Source organism: Branchiostoma belcheri, unplaced genomic scaffold, assembly GCF_001625305.1.
Source record: "Branchiostoma belcheri isolate BF01 breed outbred unplaced genomic scaffold, Haploidv18h27 scaffold111, whole genome shotgun sequence".
Classification (NCBI taxonomy): domain Eukaryota; kingdom Metazoa; phylum Chordata; class Leptocardii; order Amphioxiformes; family Branchiostomatidae; genus Branchiostoma; species Branchiostoma belcheri.
This window is the reverse complement of record NW_017802503.1, coordinates 372,940-387,747: the sequence shown is the minus strand read 5'-3', so window position 1 is coordinate 387,747 and position 14,808 is coordinate 372,940. Positions and strand designations below refer to the sequence as shown.

Sequence of the window (14,808 nt, the reverse complement as noted above, 5' to 3'; positions counted from 1 at the left end):
GGCTATATTACACTGGTTGCATAGTCATGATTGTGTATCTTGTGGAATTCAGCATCTGCATCTGAAGAACAGACACTGGGAGCTAGAATTGTAAAAAAAGTCTAAAAAGAAATTTTATCACTGATGAGTATGGTACAAATGACCAATCAAAATGTAAGTATCCTATATTAACAATTATAAAATGGCCATTATTCAAAGGTGTTGTTGTGTTTCAGGACCGTCAGCGATACGACCAAAGAAACTTTGAGCGAGATTACGACCAGCGAGACCGTGACTCCCGAGGTCCCCCGACGTCGGCCAGTGAGAAGCCCAGCAAGATCATCATGCTGAGGGGGCTGCCACAGTCGGTGGACGAAGATGAGGTAAGATTGGGGCCTTTGACTTACACTAAGTTACAGTAGTTTATCTTCGGTCACACAGGGACTTGCCCCCACAAACACAGTATCACTCACTGACACAGTATACATCACATACACACATTGTCAGCGCTCTTCTGTTAATGTTATTGTCATCTAATTGAAGAGGTGCAGGGTCCAGCCCTGGCCTAAGCATTTAGGCCGGGCAGGTACCAGTACTAGTGTTTTGTATAGGTAAATCTGAAGGAGAACTGTCTGTTAAAAGTTGGATTGAATCTTTCGGTGTTGGAAAACATGGAGTTTTCGGAGTCAACTGTCTCAATATAATCTATTTGACTGATATGTAGTTACACTTTGGGCCATCTTTTAATGCACAAAGGAACTGCAGTTGTCACCAAGTCACTGCTTCGCAGCAGTGCCATCTAGCACAGAGAACTGGTATTGCATAGCAATTAAAATGTTGAAATACTCTGCCAATCACCTTTAGAAGTGCCTGGAAGCAAGAGATGTTCAGCATCAGAATGGTAACTTTTCATAGATTTTCAACTTGATGAGCTATGGCAATTAGTCATTGATTGACTGTTCAACAGTTGTGACAGTGTATTTGACTGTTGTTACAGTACATTGTGACCACTTCCGTTACAATTGACACTTACACTACTCATAACATTTTACGAGGACTTTCTATTTCTGCTCTGCTGAAGCCTCCATGTTATCTGGTCCGTAGAGAGGTGCCCTGTCCCTTCTTGACGTCAGAGGTCCAAATATAGGAGTCTTGCCTTTGCTCTTTATAGCAGGTATCATAGGAATGCATGTATCAGTATGCTATGCAGTTTGCACTTGTCGTTCATTCAGTTCTCAAAGGACCCTGTCAAAAGGCTTATCTTTAACTCCATAGTATCTTGTTTATATCTACTGATGGTGCTACTGTTGTGATTTCTACTAGAGCTGCTCATATTTTTCTGCCTTGATAATTGAAGTTAATCCCTTGTAACTAAGCTATCCGGTTGTGATTATGGTTGTAAAATGTTTGATAGTAGTATAAGGACGTATAAGTTTGTATATTTTAGTGTCAATTTTATGGGCAATGGATAAAAGTGGTCTTACTAACCATTGGATGGCTTCAATGGTCTGCGCCACGTTCCCTGTGATACACGTGGTGGGTAGCGATTGTTGTCACATTGTCCAGATTTAAATCGCGCGCTCCCTCCATATTTTCTGCGCGGCGGGAAAACTTGCTGCACAAAATGTCGGTCAGCATTGCGCTGTACGTCAGTCGGCGAGAGGTGTACGTGATAGATCATCACTTAACCCCCATCCGGGGTCGGCATGGCGATTTTACAAGTGACGACGTCTGGTATGTTTACTAGTGACGTTATCGGCCGGCCCGGGTCACATCTACGACATCACACCTCAACGACTCACTGACAAGTGGAGCCCGGCCTGTCAGGAGTCCATTAAATAAATTATCGCGTCCCAACGGTTGCCCCTGGCAGCAGGCTGGAACACGGTTGCATGGGAAGGCAGCGGTTGGTTCCCGTAGCTCGTGGCCGCGGCTTGGGTTCACCACCAGTCTCGTACCGATGATGACTGAGCATAGTAAAAGCCACATAGGAAAAAATGGCCTTCCAAGTGCATTGATGACTACTATCACTTGCCTCTGCCTATTATTACACTGAGATTTCGACCTACGTATGTAAACTTGTACATGTTGACTACAGTATTCTCTCTGAACATTTACTGTTAGAACCTTAGGTGCTCTTACTCCAGTGCCTGTAGCCCAGTTAAGTGATGTTTTATAGTACTGGTGAATGGTCCAGTCAGAGGACATGTGTTCACAGCTTCTGTTTCATCTGCCCTAAAAATACCCATGACCTTGATACCCACTCCCACCCCGATGATTTGCCCTTGTTTTACGGACTTGACTCTGTTGGGAAGGGCAAGGGCTATGATTAGGCAGCTTTGGCCGCCATCTTTGTGGTTGCCACGCCAACGGTTGCTATGCCAACTTCCGGCGGGACATGTCTTCGCCTTGGTAACAACATCGTGTCACCAGCACGTCCGGTAATCAGGTACGACCCTTCCCCCGTTTGGCGGAGGGCTGCTATATATAGGAGTGTAATTATAAATATGGCAGGGGGGGCTTAGACTGGCGACTGTTAGGGGTAACACTACAGGACATCTGCTAAGTCTAAATCACGGCTGACAGTTGGTGCGCCGGAGTATGTCACCCCAGAATCACACACGTCCATATATAAAATCGAGACCCGTATTTACGGGGTGCCCGCTGCGTGATTTATCGAGATGTATCAGATATTTTTATCCGTGCATTTAACCCGGCGGTCAACGGTCGCCACTTTTCATGCTCTCATCTTGTCCTCGGACATGAAGAAACGAGTGATGGAACCAAAAAAGTCATTAAATTGTCAACTGAACGAGTCTTTTGGAAGATATTATTTGTCAGCAACTACAGGCTAGTTAAAGCCCAACCCTTACCCTCAGATACTTGTGACTGACCTGTCGGTAATTAAGGATTGATCGCACAGTGGGAGGATTGCCATAAAGTGACTCTTGTTTCAGAATTCCTCCAGTGTTACAGGTGGTATGTAGTTTCCCTGACTGGACCTGTGGTTGCGTGATCAGGGCCCGACAGAGGATATCCATTGGGAACTTCAAGCCTAATTTGGCATCCATGACACTCTGCCTTATAGGGCTGTCCCTTGGACTGACCCGGTGGGTTGTGTTGCACCCTAGTGGTTCACCAGTGTTACAACAGGCGCTGGTTTGTAGCACTGCACCCGTACGCCGCTCCACTTCTCTCTCTCTCAGAGTTCTCGGTTTATCCTGCGTTTGTTTCCCCTTCATTCATTCTCTCCTAAGCCTTCCAACCACTTTCATCGCAAGGTCGGTCTTTTCTGCGATTCTTCGAGTTTCGTTTGTTGACGATTCATGTTCCTGTTGTGAATTGTCTTTGCTGCGATTTTTGTTGGTAGTTGCTGTGTACATCGTGTTTACAAAACAGTCTTCTATCTCTGCTGGTTTCCTGCTGTTCTTTCCCATCACACAGGATAAGACTGCGAGACCTGGCAAACATGGCGATGGACGTGCGGCACTGGATCCACCTGGGGGATGGAGTTTACATGCAGTCGTTTCTCACTCCTTCTAGTATCAAAAAGGCTTGTCTTTATCTTACTGTCTCTGGATGGCCAACTTGCGCAGGGAATAAGATTGTTAGTTAGTTCACTGCCGGAAATGGTTCCCTAGAGTCCTTTCTAGAGTTGTCCGGCTTTTTTGGTAAACCTTTCTAGCCAGTAGAAAGTATGGGAAGTATGATACACACACACAAATGTGTGTGTTAGGTTTAGCTCCAAAGACAGGTGCAGATATGATTGGAGACAGGTGTTGGCAAAAGGATGGTCCTGAGAGAGTTAGAATGTGTGCCTAGCTTTCCTGTTCTCCTCACCCATGAGACTCAAGTGTGAAGATTGCAATTCTTCACTGTCAGTTTAGTTCAGCACCAAGGCAGGGAGGAGCAGACAGTTAACTTTTGGAAGTGACAGGAGGAATGTGTACATATTTAGTGGAGTCCCTTGCCATTAGAAATGTTGGTTCAAGGTGTTCTTCAGTGAATATAATGTTGCTTGATGTTTTGACAGTTCTTGAAAAGAATCAGTTGCTTTTGAGAAAAAAAGACTGGTCTTGAAAAATATGGTGTACAATTTACAAGGGAGCATGACAAACTCTGCTTTGTAGTTCTTGTAGTAGGAAATAGCTGATAGATTTCTACAGTACTGTTAGAAAATGAAAGGTGTTTTGCCATAATCTGACTCTTGTAAATGTTTTTAGTTGGAAAATCCAGTGGAGGAGCCCATCATGGACCCAAAGGTTTGTCCTAGTCGAGTTGAAGCTCAAGTTCACATGACTTCATACATGAATGCAGGCACAGTTGACTTATTTACGACACACAACGTGACACACTCTTGACACATACACAACCCTCTTGACATTAATATTTTTGGTTGTGTGTTTCTGACTGTCTAAGTTTTAACAATTATCTTTGCAGAATGGTCTTGGATTGAAAGATTGTTTCAGTTTCAGTATCTTTTCCTTGAGAGAAAACACTTAATTCAAATTACTGTTACTTTCGGGAGGTAATACTAGTAGTGACTGCTAACTTGCTAAGTCATTGTTGTTCTCTTTCTCTCCAGATCCGTTTAGAGCTGCAAGCTTTTGGTGCACCCCTGAAGGAAGTCAGGCTCATGAAAAGGAAAGAAACAGGTGAGATACAAACGCAGTCCCCTTTCTCTGTGTTTCGTATTGTACTTGAGTTTTAAAAAAGGCATCATGGCAACATTGGCCAGGCAGCTAGGCAGTCACTCACTGAAAAGCACTATGTTGTTGGGTCTGGGGGAACTTTAGACACAGGGATGGGTTTCATGTGGAATGCTCTGTCAAAGACAACTGGCACCATTGGGTCACATTTCTAAATGAACCAGTATCATAAATAGTAACCTTGTTGTTCACTTTGACTGTGGTAAGGAGCCGTGACAATGAAGCATAGATAGACTGTCACGTTTGGGGAGCATAGCGGCGCTCACCCCTCACGTCCGCACCCCCGGAAAAGGTAAAGCGAGAATGTTGAGCACGCTTCCGCCCAGTTTCATATTTGACGAATGTGACAGGTAAAGATGATTCTTTGTAAGGTGATAGCTATTTGTGCATCTGGAGCAGTGAGTAAGGGTGAGTATACTCTTTCCCTATGTTATGCCAAAGCTGTGGTGATTGTATCAGGCCATGTAATTCTAGCTCATGAAGTACAGACTGCTGGGTTCAAGGGTACACTAGGGGTTACTACTATAACCGTGCTTGGCTAGAATCCAGAAAATACAATGTCAGTAGTATGTTAACTGGGGAAATGTGTTTTACATTACATTTGTATCAGGGCTGGGCATCCATCTTAGAGTAGTAGTATGATTCTTTGTGATTTAGAGTGCTCTTCAGTGAGTGACAATTTTGAAAAATTTGTAAGGAAAAGAAGGAGAAAGAGAAAAACGGTAGAGTGCCTGCACTGCCATGCCTTTACAAGTGTTGTCCGCAATACGCAGGGTTGGAAGACCCCACACTAACACCCCACGTTCTGAATGCCTGTCCCCAGGTGCCTCCCGCGGCTTTGCCTTTGTGGAGTTTGAAAACTTGCAGGACGCAACTCGCTGGATGGAACAGAATCAGGTTTTGTCATAAGTTTACACCACTACTGCAGTGTCCACTACTCTTCCCAAGTCAAGTCAAGCCTCCATTGGTAGTGTTCAAACTGGAATCACCAGGAAAAAAGAAAAACAAGAAAAAAATATGGAAACGTTATATCATTTCTTCAAGCTTCTTGGTGGCCTTTTCTTTCATTCATTCGTTGTGTGCTTTCTCACACTTGTGATTCAATGGGAACGAATTCCCCAAAAGGGAAAAAGCCAGTTACGGAGACGTTTTATTTTTTAAAACCATAGTGTAGTCTGCTTCATCTGCATGTGCTTGTTGTCTATATGTTATAAAGCTCTAGCTAGGTGGGGGAATGGGATTTCAAGTACTGAGCAACCCATACATTCTTACATCACACCTCATGTCACAATGTGATTGGCTGGATAATATCATAAATGCAAAGATAGAAGTATCACTACAAAGCCGACACATCGCCAAAAGAAAAGACTGAAGAAGACTTTCCTCATAACTGTCAACATGGACATCTTAGCCTATCACATTGTGACATGGTTGCACACCTCTTCAATAAAGGAGCACTGTTTTCTTTTCTACAGAAATATGTCCATGTCCATGCCATGCAATGGACAACAGTAAGACACAGTTTGTCCAAGAAGGTCCTTGGTTTGACACTGCTAGTAGTAATTTTAAAGCTATGCAGCCTTTGAATATATATATGTCAAAGTAGTAAAGACAAACTTATGTTTGAAATATTGCAGGCTTTCTTTAGCCTGAGTGTCAGCCTTGTTAGCTTTCGTCCGCTACCCAAGGTCCGCTCCCCGCCAACGGACCTTGGGTAGCGGACGAAAGCTAACAAGGCTGACACTCAGGCTAGGCTTTCTTTGGCTGAGACAAAAAATATAGCTGACTCCAAATTTTGTTTTGTTTTTTTCTAATTTTTCTATTCTGTATCCATGAAATTCTGTCAGTGCTCCTTTAAAGTTTAACACTCTATCAACACATATATCTGCTGCTCTGAACCGATCTGCAAGTTTACTAAAAGTAGAACTAAAATTGATTTTTGATGTTAATGTATTCTGAAATCTGATTGGATAAGAACCAACGACTTGGTTGCAGGTCTGTCTAGATGTGCAGTAAGATGAGACTATTATGGGTTGCCTGTAGTACTTGTTAGTTATGTGGTGAATCAGTAGCTTATAGCCTATAGTTCATCTAAGGGTGGGAGCATGCTGCTTAATTGTGACGTAAAATCAAAAAGTAAGTCCAAACACACCAAAACAGTCTTCAAAATGATCTGTGGTCAGATGTTACACTGTGGAGGCGACAGTTTCCATATTCCTGCTTTCACTGTTACCATTTTCAACAGGGGTGTTATTATAAAGTTGCTTGGGTGGTCAAGTCATGGGGTTAGGGATGCGAGCAGGATTCGTGTGCTACGTTTGAACTGTCCAAAACTGCTTCATCTAGTCTTAACAACAGGAATTCCAAGCTAATGCTTCTATCTTTATTTTTGGACATTAGAGAAGATTCTGAAAACATAGTCATAAGGAAAGTTGCATATGTTGTTACCAAGAGGCGAAATAACGCAAGACGCATTTGCTGAGAAGCAAATATTCAATTCTAGATGAAGCAGTTGAGGTTGAACCTTCTAAATCTGTCTTGACAAGTCTGAGCTGTGAGGGAGGGGGTCTCCTTGTACATACATGTACCCTCTGAGAGGTCCAGCGCACCAAGCACTGTGATTGTCGATAACACAGTCCACCAACCGCCAGTTGTAAATAAAAACAAGCTCTGCCCTCCCCTCCGCTCTGTCATGGAAGTGCTTCCCACCGCTTCTACCCTGAGAGATGTACTCGTACGCAGCTTAAAAAACGGACCCGTCAATGCATGGAAGGCATGAGGCCCGACACCGCCGCACTCACCCGTTCTCTTCGCAGGAGGAACTCCCAGAAGCTCCCTCTTCCAAACCAATGACTAACTGTCCCCCCACAAGGTTGAAGGGTTTTCCATATTACGCTGTTGTCTGTGTTGCGCCGCGCCTGTACTGACGACTGTTATCGTTTGTCTCCCCCTCACAGCACCAGCTGATGCTGCGTGGCCAGCGTGTGAACATGCACTACAGCACACCCAAGCCTCAAAAGGAAGAGGACTGGCAGTGTAGTAAGGTGTGGATCTGTACAATCTCTTTGTTACTACACAATAAGTGCCCCCCCTTTCCCCTACACACACATCTCTTTCTCCTTGGTTCCTACAAAGTTGTGGATGCAAAAAGAGGGCATGAAAAGTCTCAAAATGATGCCAGAATTCGTGGATTAGATTTTAAAATTTTCAAGTTGTTTCATGAAGACACCTAGGGCTAAGAAAAAGCACAGGTTTTAGTATGAATGTTCAAGGAGAGATTGGTAAACAGTTGTATCAGAATTGCATGACTGTTGTGTGTTTGTAAACATGTTTTCTGAGTGATAGATTGATACACAAAGTAACTGCCTGAAAAAAAAAAGATGTGGTGGTAAGAGTGAGTCCTTAGTGACTGGAATCGACTGTGTGAATGGTGTGTCTCTGAGAATATTGGGTGATTTTAGCAGACAATTTAGGGATGATTGTAACAGTTTGGCTTTGCCAAAGTCGACAGTCCAGTCCTGTCTAGCCCTCATGCCCACAACTACAACATCCACCCTTTTCCTGAGGTGTGACAAACCACTGCTGTGGAATAAACTGTTGTGCATAACCACACACATAAAATGTTATGTTAAATGATCTCTTTTAGTGTGGGGTGCACAACTTCAAGCGCCGAGACCACTGTTTCAAATGTGGCATATCCAGAGAAGGTGAGTGCTCCCCCTAGGCTAGCATAGCGGCAAAAAACACCCCTGTTGTGGAGTAAGTACGAAGGACTAGAGCTCTGTGGCTAATGCCATGTTGTTGCACTAACACGACAGGTTGTCTTGTCTTTGGATCGGCTCTCCTGTACTACTAATTCCCACGTTCGAGGAAGCTGCACTTCCATGCTGTGGTTCAAGAGCACGGCTTGGAACACAGTTTAGTCTAACGTCCTGTGGTAAAGATATAAAGCAAGCTGTAAGTCTAAGGCAGTTGGTATCTAAATGGTTATGCACCTAGAACAGGGTTCACCATGTTGTGGACTTTGGTTGAACAGTTTGTTGAGATATGCATATTAATAAGCTTAACTTCAAGTCATTGGAATACATTCCACACATCTTTATTTAATGCTTGAAGATGGTCTTGTGGGGTTAAAATGTATGTTTGATCCTTGATGTACATGTAGTTACTGGTACTAGGAAAAAGAAGTGGTATATATATTTTGTGCCATTGGCTTTTCTGCACTTTGTGTAGCTGGTTATACACAGTGTTCCTTCCAAGCCTTTGTTATGGGTTAGTTTTTACTCCAACATAGTTTATCCATTGGATTAACTGTCTCTCCCTTGTGCTTGGAGTGCCTAAGAGGGTCCCTCTGTGTAAAGTAACAGCAGAACAGTAAGACAGATGATGTAAGCTGTTTTCCACAGTGCATGTCCTATAAGGATTGTTGTTAAGAAGCTGTTGGTAAGTGTCCGTGTGGCCAGGGCTCAGATAGCCACAGCATGGCAGTGCAGTGCGAGGGTGCGACCGACTGTATCCACACAGCAAATAACAACGCTCTTGTTTTCCCACAGAATCGTCAAAGACACTGAAGGAGGGAGAGGGGTACAATGAAGTGGGCTCACAGCCATCCAATAGTAAGTCATTATTATAATGAAGCTAAACATTACCACATAATGATGTACTTTTTACCAACGAAGTGAAGGATTGTTTGGGCTTATCTGTACATGTTGTATTTGTTTCTGCCATCCCCAATATTGTTGGCATACATCCTCAGCATTTCTATTTTGGTTTGCCCTAGAAGGTTAAAGAGCAGTATGTGTAAGGGGTAACGTCGGCTATCTACAACAATGTAATTATAGTATTTATATAGAGTATGGTTGCCTTGTTTTTATTGTGGTTTTATAGTGTACTTGTAACTGAGACGTACAGGTATTTCTATCCTATTCATTTAACATGAAGGTTGCTGGATAGCACTGAAAATTTTCCTGGATGAGTAACCATCATAAACATTGTGAAAAATATACTGTAGTTTTTTCAAACCATAACATTAAATCTCTTATGTGGGGCTGTGTGGGTAACGGCATAGTGCTAGACTCGGAACCAAGAGTCCTGACACACCACTGATCTTGGACCCTTTGGACCCCTTGGACTTTATACAACTTTCCTCATTTAACTCTAGTGAAAATGAGTATTGTCTATCCCGTATTTGCTTCTATGTGTGGGACACAACATTAGCAACAGCTGCCTGTGTCCCACGTGTATTGTATTGTTACAATTTTGATAAATCAAATCTCTCATCTCTTACAGCTCTGATCTTCCGAGGTCTGGACACCCTGACGACAGAGGAGACTATCCGGTCGACGCTGGGCGCTCTGTCCACGGTCCACATCCACAGCATCCGGCTGATCAAGGACAAGCTGACGCACACCTCGCGGGGATTCTGCTTCGTGGAGATGAACACGCTGGAGGAGGCTGCACAGATGATGGACGTGCTTATGGCAGTTAGACCTGCCTTCGCTATCGATGGGAAACAAGGTAGCATGAAAGTTCATCTGTATTGGTAGTAATCATAGTGAAATGTTGAACTTTATTCCAACACAAAGATTACACAGAGATCAAATTTTCAACCACTACTGTTGCCTTCACCAGGCACTTTTGATCAATTGCTTACGTCAAGTATCAGTAAAGTCTTGTGTGAGCAAGGTCTTATTATGCTAACATTACTAAACTTTTTCTGTTTCTTTTACAGTGAATGTTGCCTTTGCCAAACAGGGAAAAGCAGGGTAAGTTTGAATTTGTATTTCTGAAGTTGACTACTACACACACTCACTATCTGGGTTACCGTCATTCTATTAAAAGTATTGTGTGACAGTTCATGATTCTGAGGATAGGGCATCTGATGTACACATTGTGTCCCAGGTAGTCTCTAATGAGTTTATATCTGCCCTTATTGCAGAAGTAGTGCCCCAAGTGGAGTTGCCGCGGCTGCAATAGAAGCCGCTCAGTGGTCGCAGGCACAAGCACAGGTAAGAAATCTCCCAGTCTCATAAATTTGTCTTCACTTATTTGCATATCAGTCAATAGTTTGTGCTTATAAACCTGCTTTTCTGACAACTCTTCAGTGTTACTGACGAAAGGTAGTGGATGCTACCTGAAACGTCTGACTGTCCAAAATCATATCCAGTTGCTTGAGTAACTTTTTTTGGTGTATCTTACTTCCTGGATGTCTAACCTTCACCGATGTCTCAGTCTCATAGCTGGTCCAACTGCGGCATTTTAAGCCTGTTGTCTGTGTCTATAATTATTGATGTTTCAAATTTGTCTGTATGTGGCAGCCTGCTGAGACTGCATAGTTAGGAGGAACATGTTACATCAGGAATGTCAGCTCTATGGTTTCCCCAGCTGTTTGGAGACGCTACAGTGCGGTCGAGTTTCATAATCCCAGCCTAATCCCTGACTTTAGATTAACTTTATTAAAAGACGCCAGCGTCCAACGGTGCTTTGAAAGGGAATAGCATGTGTATGTGCCCTGTGCAACTACATGGCCAACGCCTGCAGTAAAAATAAGACGTCAACCCATGACAAAAAAGCAGGAAACAGATGTGTCGCATGGCAAATGCATTAAAACAGTAAAACAAAATCAGGAATAGCTGTCTCAGAGCCAGATGAAAGCATTACAGTTCAAAAGAACACTGAGTAAGTTGACACTAAATGTAACTTAGAGGTGTGCTGGAAATAGAGGGAATGTTGACAGGAACAACATTATTAGCTTGATCTTCACACACCCTTTTTTTCCCTTAGGATGAAGTCACTTATGTTTAGTTGTAGAATGTAATTACTGTTTTGATGTAATTTGAAGACATGAATACATAAGATATTATGTTTTATATTTGAAGATTTTTTTTATAGTGGTGTTTGTGGTGCAGCGGTTAGAGCGTTTGACTCAGAACCAATAGGTCCCAGATTTGATACCATGGCCCAACGTTATGCCCTTGGTGATGGCACTTTACACGACTTCCCCACCTGTACGGTGGAGTGACGCCCACCAAGCCTCTTCGGCTAATCTTTCTGTGTGGCAAAAACACACTACAGATTTGGTACGCCAATGTGTCAACATTTGCCACTGAGAGCCGTTAAATTTTTTTCATGAGGTTTTAAGAATTGTTGAAGGGTGGAACTAAGTTTGGCCAATGAAGACATCTGTCTCTTCACTACTCTAGGGGACCGACCAATCATGGGACCAGACACAGCAGCAGTACAGTACAGAGCAGGGACAGCAGGCGTTTGCGGCGGCCGCCGCCGCCCAGGACGGGCAGTTCCCCCAGGACCCAGCGGACTATGCGGCGTACTTCCAGAGCGGGGACTACGCTGCGTACTACCAGCAGCAGGGCATTGACCTGGCCCAGTACCAGCAGCTGGCAGCAGCTGCAGCTCAGGCCGCTGCTGGTGAGTCTAACGTGTAGCTTCCACACGCTCTAGCAGCATGTCAGCAGAACGCACTGCTAGTACTGTGTACCTAAACCCACGCTCAGGTCCAGGCCTAGATTCAACCCAGGGCATATACAAAATACAGAAGGGACTTCTCAGTTAACATTTCCCAATGGAAAATGGGGCATCTTAACTGCAAAATTTTGTAGCAAGCACTGCATTACCAGGGTGTAGAAGCAAGATAGGTTGTTTGTGGGGCACGTCTGGGCAAAAACTGTGGCCACGTAATTTACGGAGGCAGACACTTGACGATGCCCAATGGCAATGTTTTCTTCATATTGCAGCACAAATATTTCATTATTGAAGATTTCAGGTGGTTTAGAACAGGAATGTGACATGACTAACGGGCTGTACTGATGCAAACTATATCAGTCAGATTGGCAAGAGATGCCCACAGATATATAGTAAATGTTGCGGTTGGGGGAAGATATTAACTAAAGCCAATAGTAGTCCTGGATAACAAGTGAGCTGAAGGAACTCTGTACTTTAGATAGTAAAGTTCTTTAAACCACTTGTTCAAGGAAAGGAGCTCTTTTTAAACAAGACTAGTTGTGAATAAAGAACTTTGCTATTCAATTATTAATCAACCTGATGAAATCATTTATGGAACCCTGTAATGTATTCCCCAGCTGCAGGAGGCACGGGTGCTGCGCAGACTGCCCTGGAACAGGTGCAGGCGGCGCAGCAGTTCCAGAAGCAGCAGCAGATCATCCAGCAGCAGATCGTGACGCAGATGCAGCAGCAGCAGAAGCTGAGCGAGCTCACCACGGAGGAGAGACTGGCATTGCAGGTGGGTGAAATGACAGCACAAGAGCTCGGGCGACAGGTGGGTTAATTCCTTACGCTTGCTTCCATTCAACGGCTTGTCTGCGTCCTCTTCTGGTGTGGAAACTCCTTTAAGTTTAAGTTTGGCTCTCGTCTTTTTCTCTTTGGATAAAGTTTCTCTTTTTGGTGTTGTAAACCTGAGTAAAATTCAATGTGTTTTTCCCTTTTAGTGCTTGTCAAGTCTGATTTCGTTGTGTATTTGTTGTCTTTGAAATTTGTTGCCAATTTCTTTATGAAGTATGTGAAATTTTTGCAATTGGATATGTGCAATTTTTTTTGGTACCCCTTGAATGAGAAACAAGTATACAAAGTATACCCACTTCTTGCTTGTACCACAGAAAGCATATAGAAGTAATAATTTAGCTGTAGTAGTGGTCATTAAGTGACAGAATATAAATCAGCCTATTCTTTGTAACTCTCACTTGTTTAGAACCTTTGATCATGTCACTACATCTTTCCTCCACAACTTCCAGTACCTTCAGTGCAGTGAGTTCCTTCAAGCTTTAAGCTTTCACCTTAGTAGACATAGCAAGATAGTGGAAAACTTCTTATAGTGTACTTTTACTTTGTAGTTTCTCCCTTTTCCTCTCCTTCTTCCTGTAAGTGTTTGTTTTGTAAAGTAATATGGCCTTCCTGAAAATTTTCACGGGACAGATTTATAAGAAACATTTTTTTGGCCATTGAAAGGTTGAATCAAATACCGTAGTACTCCTATTTTTGTCAGAATTTCATTGTCATTGTCCTTTTTTTATGGTACCATATTTAGAACAATAGAGAATATGAATCCTTTGTTGCCTATGTTATCCTGTATGGAACTAGTGACTGACACAGCTGTATACTGACAGCTGTGGGCACCTGGAATCTTACAGGCGCAGCAGTGGTCACAGCAGGTAGCTCAGTACCAGCAGGTCATTGACCCTGCCGCGGTGGCGACCCAGGTCATCGCCGCGACAACCGCTGCCGCCGTGGCAACCACCGTCCCGGTCTCCACGGCAACTGTCGCCCCGGCGACAAGCCAGGCGGCCGTCTCCACGGTGACCACTCCGGCCATGCCCGCCCTGACCATCCCCTTGGTTTCATTGGACCAACCCAGTTACCCTGTCTACCGTGAGTTCCGGACTCTTTCACAAATGGAAATGACAAAGAGATTCAGTACATTGCTTCTTTCAATACCTATATATATTTGATTATACCTGCACACTCCCTATTTGGGTATATCATTTACCTTATGCAGTATTTCCTATGCTTATCGCTAGGTGGCGCACGTGTACAAAGCTTTAATCGCAAAGCATCACGGGATATCATGACGTAATGACAATGTTCGCCGCCATTTTCCTTGTGCGTTCGCAGAGGGGTGCACGTTCGTTTCCCTACTCCTTATGTTTTCGGATTTTCTTTCGGCGTTAGGCCCAAAAGAAGGATAAAACGAAGTCTTCTGCCCACGAGGGCGATTCAGGTAGCCTTTCGGAGGACCAGACGGGTCGTAACGGCAAGAGAAGCGGCCTGTTTCCCAACGCTAGTCAGGAAAAATTCCTGGCCGTGGAAAAGAACAGGCGTGCCTGCACATGCCTCCGGACAGGAGGAAGAGGAGTCGGGTGAACGAAAAGTCCCCGCTCCTACAGCTGGAGGTTCGGAGGAAAAAGAGAAGAACTCCAACCTCATTCCGCCGTTTGGGAGCGAAATGCCCCTCGGCGTTGGCACCGGGAACATCCGCCGCTTGGGAGCGAAATGCCCCTTTGGCGTTGGCACCGGGAACATCGGTCAAGGAGGAGACGGCGCGGAGCTGCCGCGCCCCGGCTAAATTTCCTCCGGACTCGGAGGAGTT

General features: G+C 44.0%; 1 protein-coding gene across 4 annotated transcripts in view; it reads left to right on the top strand.

Annotated features, from left to right (window-relative positions):
* Nucleotides 1–223: 223 nt before the first annotated feature.
* Nucleotides 224–14,808, top strand: part of LOC109487692 (RNA-binding protein 10-like) — a 24,741-nt gene continuing 10,156 nt past the window's right edge. Inside the window, exons 1-12 of one of the 4 annotated variants that reach the window (XM_019791741.1) lie at nucleotides 224–362; nucleotides 4,565–4,634; nucleotides 5,512–5,585; nucleotides 7,646–7,732; nucleotides 8,335–8,395; nucleotides 9,242–9,304; nucleotides 9,978–10,205; nucleotides 10,420–10,453; nucleotides 10,627–10,696; nucleotides 11,891–12,116; nucleotides 12,788–12,948; nucleotides 13,853–14,090. In XM_019791741.1, coding sequence (XP_019647300.1) covers nucleotides 324–362; nucleotides 4,565–4,634; nucleotides 5,512–5,585; nucleotides 7,646–7,732; nucleotides 8,335–8,395; nucleotides 9,242–9,304; nucleotides 9,978–10,205; nucleotides 10,420–10,453; nucleotides 10,627–10,696; nucleotides 11,891–12,116; nucleotides 12,788–12,948; nucleotides 13,853–14,090 — 1,351 coding nt within the window. In that variant the 5' untranslated portion in view covers nucleotides 224–323. Of the gene's footprint in view, nucleotides 363–4,564; nucleotides 4,635–5,511; nucleotides 5,586–7,645; nucleotides 7,733–8,334; nucleotides 8,396–9,241; nucleotides 9,305–9,977; nucleotides 10,206–10,419; nucleotides 10,454–10,626; nucleotides 10,697–11,890; nucleotides 12,117–12,787; nucleotides 12,985–13,828; nucleotides 14,091–14,808 lie in introns of all 4 variants that reach the window. The other 3 variants (XM_019791733.1, XM_019791724.1, XM_019791749.1) reach the window with 3 other exon arrangements.